Consider the following 13,929-nt stretch of genomic DNA (forward strand, 5'->3'; position numbering starts at 1 on the left):
GAAGCTGTAGCAGTGATCGATTGCATACCCTCGCCATTTGTGCAATTCCGCAATGGAGACGTGCGAATCTCGCGTAGGATCGGAGGGGTTGATCTATGATCAGCTGGCTTTTGCAAGCTCTACTCACTAGCCTGCGGCAGAGTCCTAATACATCCGTAGCAGAGTCTGCTTCGTGCGGGAGCTTGACCTTCCAGCGGCATATTGCAGAGCTCGCACTGCTGTTCGACCTGCGCGAGTGCGGTCGGCTGTAATTTCCCTGTCGTTCGCACGACATTGGCGACAATGGAAGGGTATTCTTGCTCCACATTCTCAAAATACTGCGCCATGAGATCGTCAATAGTGGTGTTCTTCGTGCTCACTGCCGGTCTGGCAGATTTAACGACCAGTCCGTCCAGCGGAGGGTCTAAATAGGTCAAATACGCATCAATCTCCTTGTTCAGAACTTCGCGAAGCGGGAAGTAGAAGGCAACGCCGTGAGGCGATTCGCCATCGTTGATGACCCAGGGAAGCGCGAAGCCTCGAGCTTTGGCTGTCTCCGCGAGGATCTGCTCCGCTAGCTTGGTAGTGCTGTAGCTCCAGAGCACAGCTTGACACCTATGTTCTTTCGCTTCGTGGACGATCAGTCTGCGATCGAGGATTTGCTTAAGATCCTGTTGCGAGCTTGCAGACTTGGCTGACGCGAAGAGTTGTGCCAGATTCTCTTCATCTCTAACCTGTGATTGATCCTGGTGTGGCTCTGGCAGTAGCGCTGCGATGTGATCAAGCTCAAGAATTTTCGTCCTCGGGATTGCGTGATACTCGTGCTCTGGATACCTAGCCTTCACCGTAGCGAGTGACGAGTCGGTAGTGGCATCACCTGGCCCATCATCAATTTGCAAGACGCAGAGCTTGTAGCCAGGACGACCGGTCTTTACGATTTGCGTCTGGAGATGTTGACTCAGGATGTGGAGCAGCGCGAGCGAGCCAGCGTCGAAGGACAGTGGTAGCAGCAATTTTTGCTCGTTACCAGGCTCGGAATTGCGCACGCGAAAGCTCTCCATGCGCTTGACCACCTTGGTCTGCACATACCTGCCGAAACAAGATCTGCAGAGGGGTTCGTTGCGGACCACGATGGCTGGCTCGAGGGTCTGACATCTCCGGCAGAGCGCCTCGTTCACGGGTTGCTGCGTCTGTCTTCCCGGCATGGTGGATGTTGGTGGTTCGTCCAGATGTTGGCTTGTGCCTGAACTGCTCACTGAGGCTCTATGCTAGCTCCTTGGCAAGCGAGCCGGGCATCCACTTCACTTGCGCGTGGAAACCACGACCACGACGAGGGTGCAATTGCGAGGCGCACTCGGTGCAGTTGGGTGTGACAGCTGCACGTTGGTTGATCTGGACCACGTTTCCGAGTCCGAGCCGTACAATCAATTGCACGCCAAGCCGTGCTCCTCAACGGCGTGGCGCAGAGCTGTCGGCGAGAAATGCCGCTGGATCGTCGAGGGAGAAAAATAACAGGCGACCCGTGCACGCCACCGCAGGCTTTGTGTTGGGCTGCTGATAATACCGCACCGTGGCCTGCTTCTGGGTCGTTCAGCAGCGCAAGCAAGCACAGCGCTGCCTCGGGCAAACGGCGGCGAAACTGCTCTACACCCATGCGCATTGCGTCTCCTCTCCCTTGCTCAGCTTGACGCATGCCCAGCGCGAGATACCCACTCGCCTCCAACACAACCGCACTTGGCATTGCCGTAGAAGCGTCACAAGACAGGCTAAGACGAACCTTCGCTCGAATTCTTATCGGCCTACATAGATCTACCTTCTCCACCACCTTTCGCTCTCCAGATCATACCACGAGCTTCCTGCTGCGTCCTTCGCGCCCCGCGACGCTCTGTACGTATGCCTCCGCGGAGCAGCACCAATTCCCTCGCTCGACGCGCCGCCGCCGAATCCTACGACGCTCGACTGCTCTTCTGGCCGACGTGATAGAGCCTGGGCATTTGGAGAAAAAGACTTGGAGGTGGATCTTGGCCAAGAAAAGGTCGGCGAACAGAAGACCTCAAGATGGCGTGGGACCAGCTTTCGATCAACAAGCCTCATCTGGCGTACCTCATCCTGGGAGGCTTCACGAGCTTGTTCATGTTGTGCTCGTCGGTCATCAAAGAGCGCTTGTACATTGGTGAGGCCACAGTTGCGACAATATGTGGTATCATATTCGGACCCCATGCTGCGAACCTGATCAACCCTTTCACTTGGGGCAACACAGACCAGATCACCTTGGAGTTCTCCCGCATCGTGCTGGTGGTCCAATGTTTCGCCATCGGTGTCGAATTGCCCAAGGCGTACATGGAAAGGCATTGGCGATCAGTTGTGTTCTTGCTCATTCCAGTCATGACATTCGGGTGGCTCATCACCAGCTTGTTCATTTGGGGCCTGATGCACCAGCATCTGACCTGGCTGGAGAGTCTGGCTGTCGCTGCATGCGTTACCGCCACCGATCCTGTGCTGGCCTCCTCCGTTGTGGGAAAGGGCAAGTTTGCAAAACGTGTACCCAAGCATTTGCGAGACTTGCTGTCTGCAGAGTCAGGATGCAACGACGGTATGGCGTTTCCATTCGTTTACCTGGCTCTATACATCATCAACTATCGACCTCACGCGGGCGAGGTATTCTATCACTGGTTTTGTTACACCGTGCTTTACGAATGCATTTTTGGCGCATTCTACGGTGTGGTCGTTGGCTACATGGCACGTCGTGCAATTCGCGCCGCACACGAGAGAGATTTGATCGACCGAGAGTCTTTCCTCGTATTCTACTTTGTGCTAGCACTCTTCTGTGCTGGCTCCGGCGCCCTACTCGGACTGGACGATTTACTTGTCGGCTTCGCATGTGGCGTCGGTTTCAGCAACGACGGATGGTTCACCGAGAAGACTGAGGAGTCTCACGTTTCGAACGTGATTGATCTGCTCATCAACTTGGCATTCTTCGTATATTTTGGCACAATCATTCCATGGGAGCAGTTCAATTCGGGCAATCTTGGGCTCGATGTCTGGAAACTGGTTGTCATCGCTTTACTGGTTCTGTTCTTCCGTCGCATCCCGATCATGCTGGCATTAAAACCTGTCATTCCAGATATCAAAACATGGCGCGAAGCTCTTTTCGCTGGGCATTTTGGGCCAATTGGTGTCGGGGCTATCTTCGTCGCTATCCTGGCACGTGCGGAGCTCGAAACTGATTCCACGACGCCTCTTGCTGCCTTGCCTCCAGAAAGTACGCCAGAGTACAACGTCATCTACCTCATTTGGCCGATCACCACGTTCCTCGTTGTCACCTCGATTGTTGTGCACGGGTCGTCTATTGCTGTTTTCACACTCGGCAAGCATATCAACACTCTCACGCTGACCATGTCTTACACACAAGCGAACGACCAGGGTCCGTCGTGGATGGATCGCCTACCGCGAATTCAGTCACGGTCTAAGAGCCAGATGTCGGCTTCTTCTTTCGACGAGAAGAGCGGTGTTCTACCAATTGGAGCCCCGGGTACCTTCTTGAGGCGGCAACGTGAAGAAGACAACCCAAGTCGTGCGCAGAGCCGGGCTTCGTCCCGCCGCCGATCCCGCAGAAGCAGAAACTTGGAGAATGGCCATGGGCCAGGAGGACCCATCAGTCAGTCAGCAATTGCTCCTGCTACGCGCCGTTCTCAAGAGCAGGCTGATTGGCGAATGAGCGACTCCGATACGCTCGCTGTGAAAAGCGACCCGCCGTCAGGAGAAGAAAAGTCGTCACCGGAAAGAGACGACATCAGCCCTGGTGAGATCTACGAAGAAGGCAAAAATACCGTCTTCGAAGATGAAGAAGGCAATGTGCTTGCTGTCGAAAAGAGCGGAGAGGCTCAAGGGTCACCGGATCGTGAGAGGAAGGAAGAACGTGAAGGGCGCCGGCTCATGCGACGAGAAGGTGCAAATGGCAATGATGGCGTGGCTTCTACAAAGGACGACCCCGCCACAGATCCTGGACACGAGGCGATCAAAGATGTCGGAGCGGCCGAGCAGAAACTTGAGAGACCCGGGAAGGGCTGGCGCAGTGGTCTCACCAAGATGACCTCGATGACTGGGGATGCGATCCGCCGACGTCGTGAAGAGAAGCCTCCCAAGCCTGAACAGAGCAAAGCCGCGCGTGGACCGGCACGCGCTTATCAGTACGGCAACACAATCATCGTTGAGGATGAAGATGGCGAAGTCATCAAGAAATATGACATTCCAGCTCCTGATCGAAAGGGCAGTGAGACTGCGGATCCGGACAAGTCGCGGCATCGAATAGGGCAGATGAGCAAGATGCTCGGCCTTGGCTCCAAAGACGGCAAGGTTGAGGCTGGTGCTGCTGGGCCATCGTCTGGGCCTGAAACAGGTCCCGGATCGAACGAGAAGACACGCAGCAACGATGATGACGATGATCGAGTCCGGTTCACGATAACGCAGGGAGGCCGTCGAATGAGCAAGGCTGAATTCATTGACCAAATTCGAAAGATGGATCCGAAGAGTCGTGCCCAGGCCGTTGAAGACAGCAATGCTCCTGAAGCCGTGAAGCGCGAAGCTCGTAAAGACGCACGCGAGCAGGCCCAAGCCTCAAAAACACCGCAGGGGGTTCCGGCTTCACAACAGCACCGTCAATCGATACCAGTCGTGCAGGAGCAACCCGAAAGCGAGGATGCTGCCGCTGTTGCAGAAATCACCCGGTCTGGCTCTCAGGATTCTCACGACATCCAGCTGGTGGACTCGCGAGGGCAGACGGTGCCTTTCCATGACATCTCAACAGACCTCAGATCTCGGCAGACGGACCAAGGCGAAACGGCTGCGGAGCGTCGACGCAGACTGGCTCTCGAACAGCAGACTGGCGCAGACTCTGACTCTGAGGATGATGGGACCGAGCGAGTCCCTCCGACACGGCGAACTGGCGGCGCTGCGAGCTCTTCCTCGCCGCACAACAGGCAAATCAGCGATGCGGGCGAAACGGCCGCTGAGCGGAGACGCAGAGAAGGTGCGCTCGGTATCAGCCGCGAGGAGAGCGACAGTGAGGATGAAGAAGTCCGAGAGGCTCCCCAGCCTCGCGGCATACGCTTTGCGGACGAGCCTAGAACGCCCGCTCAATCATCTGAGGGCGATTCTCGTCCACGACAAAGTGCGCTGAGGTGGGGCAAGGACCGTGGGCGATGATCCGGTCGTTGTATGGACGAAGTGGTAAATCCCTTGCATGATAGCGTATGGTAGTACTGTTGGTCTCGCACATTTGTTCAGAAGCAAGCGCTGTATATATCGCCGTTCATTCTGGTTGACCAGGTTCGTCGCTGTCGATATTTACCTCTATCAATTCAATCCCAGCGATTCATCTCGGGTTTGAAACTCGTCAAGACAATGGAATAGGTGGTCGAACTTTTTCTGGCACGTGCTGATATTCTCCCGGAGACAGAATTGGTGCACGAGAGTGTGAATCTGCTCTCTTTGCCGATCGATACGCTCATCGATTCGTCGACGTCCCTCTGCCAGGTTCCAAAGCGGAAGCTCGACGTCAAAGCAACCGTGAATACCAGGAGTCGCCGTCCAGTTGACCGACATCGCGACTGTCACTTTAGCATTTCCACTCTTAACAGCAGTCAGAAGCTTCTTCATCGCCGACGCAACCACATCCGCAGTCGACCTCTCCCACCACGTGAACCAACACCCAAGCTGAATTTCGACCCGAGTGGACCTATCCGCAGACCATCGCAGCCAAGTAGTCAGAACATCCAGTGCAGGTACTAAGCTTTCATCGCAGACTCCTTGACCTTGGACGAGTTTCAAATATTGTCCGAGAAGTGGAACGATGAGCTTCAACTTGTTGATCGATGTGAAGACTTGAGCAGCTTCGAATCGGATTCGATGGCAGACCAGAAGTAAATTCAAACAAGTCAACGGACCAAGCGGTAAAGGTCTTGTGCGAATGAGCTTGTGTGAGGCCTCGGAATATGTGAGTTGTATTGCTTCATCTTGTGCCAGAACGAATTCGTAGATGCGGAGTCGGATTTCGAGTGGAACTTGTTGGAGTAGTATGCATTTGGGTGCGGTAGACATGTTCGGTCAATTAGTGTCGAGGTCCGAAGAGGGATGTGTTCTACAAATGTGATGAATAGGTTGGTGGAAGTGAAAACAGGTATAAGTCCTGCTTGGTACAGTGTCGCAATCGCGGACGCACATCCGGCTTCGTCCGCTCCTGCACTACATCGTATCCGGTTTACTTGGTGCGATGTCGTCGGAGACCGTGCTGCTAGACAAGCCATTATGGTGCTGTTTGGCCTGGGTCGGTTTCGGGCCGAAATACATCGACGAGTTTCCGAATTTGTGCCAATTCCATACTTCTCCTAGCATGGCGGCGAAGACGTGACCAGTCTGGATTCAGCCCCCGACTTTCAGCTCCATCGTGTTTTGGTCGTGAATGAGAAATGTTGAATTGCCTGTATTGCTTGCATGTTGTTCGCCTTATTGGCCTGGCCGGCTTCGTGCTTCTAACAGTGACCACTTGAATCATCCATTGTTGATGCAAATGCTACCCAAACCCTACATGCTGTACATGAACACATCTATCCCATCCAAAGCTCGCTGTGAAAAGCAAAGCTCTACTCTATAGCCAAGGAACGCCTCCCTCGCCGCTTGCCCCTATGCTACTGTCGATATCAAAATATGCCGCTAGGACCGTTAGGAATGATGAGGAAAATATGAAGTGCGCCATGCCAGGAATACTATGAAGACAAGCAGCACGAAGATGATTGACGCGACCCAGCCTAGCATGCGTTCACGCGCCACCATCTGATCAAGTTGGCCGACCAAGCTGTTGCATAGTTCGAAGAGTTGCTGTGCTGTGTCGAGAATGTCTTGCTGCTGGTCTGGCGTCAAGATGGACTCTCCGCGGATCAGGCTTGCCTTGAACAAGGTCTTGATGTCTTCGCCATCTTGGTCGCCGTCGAATGAGAGAAAGGAAAAGCCCGGCACTTCGAGTGAAGGTTTATCACTACCTGCGACTTGGCATATCGTTGATCCTGTCAGCCAAAATTCACGCCCACTCGTGGCTAGTTGCTGGCGTATCCATCGCCCGCCTGCGAAGGTGGCCATATAAAAGACCCATGCAAAAGCGATCAAGATGTGTGGCTTGCTGCGAATACGTGTACGCATTTGAGCAGTCCACTCCTCGTCCAGATCAGGTGTGCTGTAGATGTTTGGCCCAGCAACGGCGCGTAGGTGTTTCAGGTCATGGTTGAAACGACTGGATCTGGCCAAACCCCGCGGCCGAAGATTCGCGAGCCATACGTGCAGATCATGGTCGTGGGTCGCGTCTTCGGAGGCGCGTTGCTGCAGCTGTCGTACAAGGAGATCCCACTCCGTCTCGAAGAGGAAGAAGAAGCTCGCGAAGGGCACGATGCCTTTGGCGAACAGAAGTGGGTTTGTCTGATGCGGCGGAAGCGCAAGTGGCAGACGTTGGACCAGTGAGCGGTTGAGTTCGGTGTGTTGTCTCCGGGTCGCCACGTTGATGAGGGCGCCGATAGCAGAGCTTGCATGCGTGGCCATGGCCGCTGCAGGACCTTGCGCCGCAGCGGGCACAGGCGCAGGCGTGGTCAACGGTGTCATGTCAGGGTCCGTGGATGTCTGCAAAGATACTGAGAGGATGCAGAGTCGCTGCTGTCTGCCAGCGCGGACACGCTGGCCTCATAGCGGCCGCGGGTGGCAGTCATCGCATCGCGGTGGTGAATGATCGGATCGCGTGCGCGGGTCATGCTGTCGTTCTTGCAACGCAGATTCGCGAGTCAGAAGCGAAACGCCACAGCAGGCGCGATCCGATGTCTGTGCGCGGTTGCCCGTGGAGACGCCTATTTACAGCTGCCCCAGGCCAGCGCGACAAGTGCCCATGGGCTCCAGCAGCTGTAGCTACCCAACATCAGCCACGCAGTTGTCTGCTCACCACCACAACCACGCTCACTACTGCCTGCTTAGTGCTCTTCTGCCACACGCCCGCCGACACCTTTTTCTAAATCCCGACGAGCTGCCGCGCACTCTGGTCCTGCAACGGCCACCCAGACAGCACATTCCTCCACTTTTCACAGCATTCCTTGATGCAGCGCCGATAAGGCTTCGTTCAACGGCCTACCAGCCTGCCCACCGCCATGGACACTTCATACTTGTCACAGCAGGTCACTACCATCATCGAGCGCCTGCATGGTTTCTTTGACGAAATTGGCGTCCCCAGCCATGAGCGCGACTCGAGAGAATCAGAGGTATGGCTCCGCGGACTGATGCCCATGGCAGTGCTCTAACAGCTGCCAGCTCTTCTCCGCTCTCTCCGAAACACTACACAACCAACTCAACCTGGTCGCGAAGGAGAAACATGACCTCACCGAAGAGGCCCAGCGTCTTATCAAGACCATCCGCCAGATGGAGCGGTCGCTAGATGACACTAGACCAAAGGACGATTACGAGGCAGAAAAAGATGGGCTGAAAATCACATATCCACTGCTGAACTGCATCGAGCGGCTCAAGCAAAAACATCATACCATTGCCAAGTTGCACCGCGAGCGCTACGAACAAGTCAAGAAGCTGGTGGAGGCATTGGAGTCGTACGCATCACATCTCGAACCCGCCTTCGTCAAGATCAAGCTACCTCCCACAGCTCCGAAAGCCGACATATCCCCTACATTCGACCTATCGCCGACGTACGTCACGAAGCTGGACCACGAGTTCACCCGAGTCTACGACGAGTACAACAAGCGCGTGGCCACAGTAGCGCAATGCGGCGAAGACATCATCAATCTGTATTCCGAGCTGGGTGTCCCGCAGGCGCAAATCGACAGCCAGATTGTGCAGTTTGCGCGAGAATCGCCTGAACAATTGGGACTTCACAAGGAGGACCTGCAGCGACTTGCTGCTAAGCGTGACAAACTTATGAGCGAAAAGCAGCAACGCGAGCGAAAGCTGAAGGAACTGCGAGCTGCAGTCGAAGGCCTATGGGACCGTCTCGGTGTGGATGAGGCCGAGCGCAAGCAATTCCTGGCGAGCAACCGCGGTGTCGGCATTCGTCAGATCAATGAATTCGAGGATGAGCTGGCCAGACTCAACGAGCTCAAGAGACAGAACCTACACATCTTCGTTGAGGATGCTAGGTTCAAGCTTCAAGCTCTGTGGGACGGTTTGTACTTTTCCGAGGAGGAAATGTTGGACTTCGCGCCTGCTTTCTCCGACGTGTATTCCGACGCCCTCTTGTCAGCACACGAGCAGGAGATTGCTAGGCTGGAAGCTTTGAGAGAACAGCGAGCACCTATCCTAGCTGCAGTGGACAGGCACCGTAGCCTGATCCAGGACCGCGAGGACTTGGAGAAGAGCAGTCAGGATGCATCCAGGCTGATGTCGAAGGGCGCCAAGGGCGAGAAGCGCGATCCTGGCAAGCTGTTACGAGAAGAAAAGCAGCGCAAGCGTATCACCAAAGAGCTCCCCAAAGTCGAAGCGGACCTTCGGAAGACTTTGGAAGACTGGGAAGAGGAATACGGTCGTCCATTCTGCGTACATGGCCAGCGGTACTTGGATGAACTTGATGCAGTACAGTCCAGAGCTCCGCCACCACGCAGCAAGACTCCGAATGCCCTGTCTGGATCTAGAGACCCACCAAAGAGCGCTGGTCGCGATGCGAGACCCAACTTGGGGCAGAGCAAGAGTGCTGGAACTTTGCGCGGAGGCAACCCTACTCGAAGTAAGACACCAACAGCACACCCGAACCGCAATCCGCTGGCCGCCTCCACAACGGGTCACTCAGCATTAGGAGCATCGATGCTGGGCGCATCAACATCAGCACATGGTTCGATTCGAGGCAGTCCTTCCAAGATCCCAGGTGCATCGGGATCACGATTGCCCATGGGCGTTTTGCCCAATGGGAACAACTCACCGGAGCGCCGTGCGGGCAAGATGGCATCGAGCCAGGACAGCGAGCTCAACCGCACATTACGAGGCAACATGGGCCCTCCTCGGGCGCCACCGCCAAAGATGAAGGACTTGTTCGTACCGCCAACGCCTACACCTATCGGCAGCAACAAGGAGAATGGCCTTGACCTCGAGCGACCGGGAAGTGTGCTTCGACACATCGAGGCAGATGATCCCTATGACGACCGCCGGTATGAGAACAACCACTACTCCAGCATGCACTCGTCTTCATCACATGGCTCGCGCGGGCATATGCTCAGCCGCTCCGTGGGATCATTTGCTTCAACTGCCTCGCGACCTATGAGTCGGCAGGAGTACCCCGTAGCACCACCGATTTCGCGCCAGGCAAGCAACACATCTTCTGTCATGAGCGGGTCCCAAGTCAGCGGCAGCGAGAACTGGGAGACCTACGATAGCAACTCCGACAACGAAGAGGCAGATGCAACGGAGGCGTACTACGCAAAGATGAAGCACCAGCAGGCCCAATTGAGGCAGACAGTGAAGAGACCCGGCACAGCCTCCGGCCAGCTCGGAGGCATCAAGCGTATCCGAGAGCAGCCCATTGTCGAAGAGGGGCGAGAAGGCAGCGAGGCTGGTTGGACGGATGACGGCAGTGTCGGTGAGACTTACTGACGCTCCTCTCGTATAGTCCGGGAGGATGTTTGAAAAAGAAATTTTTGGCGAACTTGCACTTGCATGGCGTTGGAGGATGGAATCTGGAGAGAACGGAACTGGATAGGAGAGGCGTTTCGTCTTGCTTGAGATTGATATGATCTTCAAGGTTTCGAAGACATGACGACGAAAAACCCAGCTTGTGTGGAATTCGATGCTAGAACGATTACGGCCTTGACGGTCCTTCGACTTTTTGCGTGTGCTTGCCTATATACTTACTAGTTTCACGAGGGCATGAATTACAGGATATTTTCACGAACTCGCTTTTCTTTTCCACTTACTTGCTGTTCTTTTCCACTTACTTCCTCTTATCGACGATAGTGGGTTTGTTGTTACATGTGCGATCAGAATTTTCTTTGCTAGTCGTTGCAGTTTGATGATAAGAGAGTGGCTTCGATGCTCAATGCCGTCATGCAGGAGAGGAGTGATGAGTCGGGCGAACATCGACTCTTTTTGTTCGGTGTTCGCTTCGAGATTGATGGCACCCCACGTGGCCGTGGTGAGGGATGTTGCGTGGCATTTCAGATGATGTCTTCGCGCCTGGAGATGCATATTCGCCTATCCTCGCGAATATATGCATCCACTTGGAGTGAGACACTGCGAATGGGAGCCTGTTCGGTTGGTCGGATACTCTATACTGTCGCGTCTGCTGCTGGATGCATTTCGCTGTATATCGATCGCTGATCTCTGCGTGCGCGTCGATACATAGCACATGCGCCAGGTGTTCCTTTGCAGCGTCATCTTGCGTGACCAAGAGTGACTTGGCGCACAGGCATTTTTCTGGTGAAGCTGGGGACAAGCGTGGAAGGAAGGCATGTGAGCTGTTCTTGAAGCCATGTCAGACTAGTCACGCTAGTCACGATTGACGTGTGCGACGAAGTTCTTGCGTCAATGACTCTTGATCTTTCGCACGTGGTGCAACCGTTCCGAAGAGTAGCCTATCTTTTGCTCACCTATTCTGTTGTCAGCGCTACTGTAGTTCGTTGTAATTGTGACTCTTTTAGTAGAATAGGCGTCTCATGTGTAGAGCTACTGTTGCTAGAGTGTGACGTATTGTCCACTTGACGGATCTATCATCTGTGACCAGATGTTTTGTTGTCATCGGGTTGTGAGATTTGGTATAGGATCATGGGTTGGGCGGAGATGAACCGCTACCCCACGGGTCATATATTATGATCCATGCTGCCGATAAGGAAGCCGGATACCGATCCCTTTGCCGCCTTTTAACGCATAACCTTGTTTAATTGCTAGTCTATATATGGTTTAGTCGCTTGGCGGTAACATACCTTAATCGCTTGCCTCTAGTCGTTATAGAGGTATTAAGAGTACTAGTATTATTAAAATAAGTATTATAAGTATCTAAATAATAGAGTAAATAGTTATCTAACTATAGAGTAAATTAGTATAAAGATTCGTCTACTATAGTACCGTCGTCGCTACTATAGTAGTATAGTAGTAACTAGCTCTTAATACTTCTACTACTACTATCTAGACTTAAAATAATTATAATTCTATATAATTATAATAATTACTTTACTAAATCGTTATAAGTTAAAGTTATTAAGCCTCCGAATAAAGTAAATATTACGGAGTTTAGAGCTCTATAGTAATATATTACTATTATAGAAGATTAGCTTATATAAGTATTTAAGTAGATAAAGAATAAAGTAAATATACTATCTATATTTTATAGAATTTATACTAATAGTAAGAGTATAAGAGATATTCTAGACTATAGTTTATATAAGAATAATTAGTAAGCTATAAGTATAATTTAGTTAACTTCTTAGTATTCTTCTTATAATAGTAGTACTAGTAGTCTCTATAGTATTCTAAAGTACTAGTAGTTAGTATATATACGTCTAGAAACTTCCTATAAACTAGTAGTATAGCTACGGACGTAATATAGCTATTTAAGTATAATATACTACTATTATTACTATTTTATTATTCTATTATATATTATCTATTTATATAATATTTTACTAGCTCTTTAAGTTAAATATTAGATAGATAGATAATTCTTATATACTAGTCTATCTCTTTTAACTAGAATAAGTAGTATACTCTATAGATTTTAGTCGAAAGAAAAGTTTTCGAAAAACTCTTATATATCTCTTTACTTTATAGCCTATATAGCTACTTTCTTTACTTCTATTTTCCTTTAGATAATACTAGGTATCTAGTAAGTCCTTCTTTTACTAGACTCTATCTTTTCTTTTCTTTTTTTTTTATTCTTCTATATCTCTTCTTTTATAAGTAAGAATTAGTTTAGAACTCTTTCTTAAATAAGCTACTTTACTACTATATATAGCTTTCTTTTTATATTAGCTAGATCCTTCTAGTTTATAGATCTCTCTATCTAGAATAGTAGATATTTTCTTTTCTTTTACTTTAGATAAAATATATATATATACTTTAGTATTTTCTATTTCTATTTATACTTATAGTTAAGTATATATTCTAGGACTTTTCTTTTAGTAAGATACTACTTTATTCTAATATATTCTATTCTAAGGAGTATAATTATAGTACTCTATTATAATAGTATATAATATCGTAGTAGAATAGAAGTCGTAAGATAAAGTATCTAAAGAGAGTATAAGAGAACGTATAACTAAATATAAGAAATATATATCGTAGAACGTACTATACTACGATATATATATAGCGTTATATACTATTAAAACTATTTACTACTATATCGTAAGCGAGGTTATAATATCTATAGTCTAGTAAGTCTCTTATATAGTATTAGTTCTATAACTAAAAAGAAAATAGATAGATAGATAACTCTTATACGCTAGTCTACCTCTTTTAACTAGAGTAAGCAGCACGCCCTATATTTTTCGTAGGTAGAAAAGCTCTCGTACTAGTACTCTAGCAGAAAAACCTCCTTATATCTTTATATTTTATAGCAAGCTCTATATAGCCTGCCGCTTCCGTAGTTTCTAGTTCTCCTTAGGACAATTTATATTATCTTAATAGTTTATTAGATCCTTTATAATATAGTTTTCCTTAGTTGTTTCTTATATTATTAAGTACTTAGGAGCCCGATCCTCTTGCCTACTAGCTTAGAGACTCTAGCTTATATATATAGTCTTTATCTCTATACTAGTATCTATATTAATCCTATATCTAACTCTTTCTTACTAGTTCCTAGAGTAGGTATCTCTCTATATAAATCCTACTTAGATTTTAACCTTCCTTAGTACCTAGTTATATAACCTATATCTAGAGAAATTCTAGTTTTTATAGAGTATCTAGAATAGTAGTAGGTATCTTTATAGGTAG

General features: G+C 50.3%; 4 protein-coding genes across 4 annotated transcripts; 2 read left to right on the forward strand and 2 right to left on the reverse strand.

Annotated features, from left to right (window-relative positions):
* Positions 1–119: 119 nt before the first annotated feature.
* RHO25_004548 (uncharacterized protein) lies at positions 120–1,184 on the reverse strand (the record flags this gene model as incomplete). The annotated part of the gene is made up of 1 exon (XM_023595469.2): positions 120–1,184. The coding sequence occupies one exon, from the start codon at positions 1,182–1,184 to the stop codon at positions 120–122; it is 1,065 nt and encodes a 354-aa protein (XP_023457059.1).
* Positions 1,185–2,037: 853 nt separating this feature from the next.
* Positions 2,038–5,184, forward strand: RHO25_004549 (uncharacterized protein; the record flags this gene model as incomplete). The annotated part of the gene is made up of 1 exon (XM_023595470.2): positions 2,038–5,184. One exon carries the CDS (start codon positions 2,038–2,040, stop codon positions 5,182–5,184), a length of 3,147 nt encoding a protein of 1,048 aa, XP_023457488.1.
* Positions 5,185–6,699: 1,515 nt separating this feature from the next.
* Positions 6,700–7,626, reverse strand: RHO25_004550 (uncharacterized protein; the record flags this gene model as incomplete). Its single annotated transcript, XM_023595472.2, has 1 exon — positions 6,700–7,626. The coding sequence occupies one exon, from the start codon at positions 7,624–7,626 to the stop codon at positions 6,700–6,702; it is 927 nt and encodes a 308-aa protein (XP_023457490.1).
* Positions 7,627–8,159: 533 nt separating this feature from the next.
* On the forward strand, positions 8,160–10,596 carry RHO25_004551 (uncharacterized protein; the record flags this gene model as incomplete). The annotated part of the gene is made up of 2 exons (XM_023595473.2): positions 8,160–8,270; positions 8,320–10,596. The coding sequence occupies 2 exons, from the start codon at positions 8,160–8,162 to the stop codon at positions 10,594–10,596; spliced, it is 2,388 nt and encodes a 795-aa protein (XP_023457491.1).
* Between the last annotated feature and the right edge of the window lie 3,333 nt (positions 10,597–13,929).

The sequence above is a fragment of the Cercospora beticola genome, chromosome 3, assembly GCF_033473495.1.
Source record: "Cercospora beticola chromosome 3, complete sequence".
Classification (NCBI taxonomy): Eukaryota; Fungi; Ascomycota; class Dothideomycetes; order Mycosphaerellales; family Mycosphaerellaceae; genus Cercospora; species Cercospora beticola.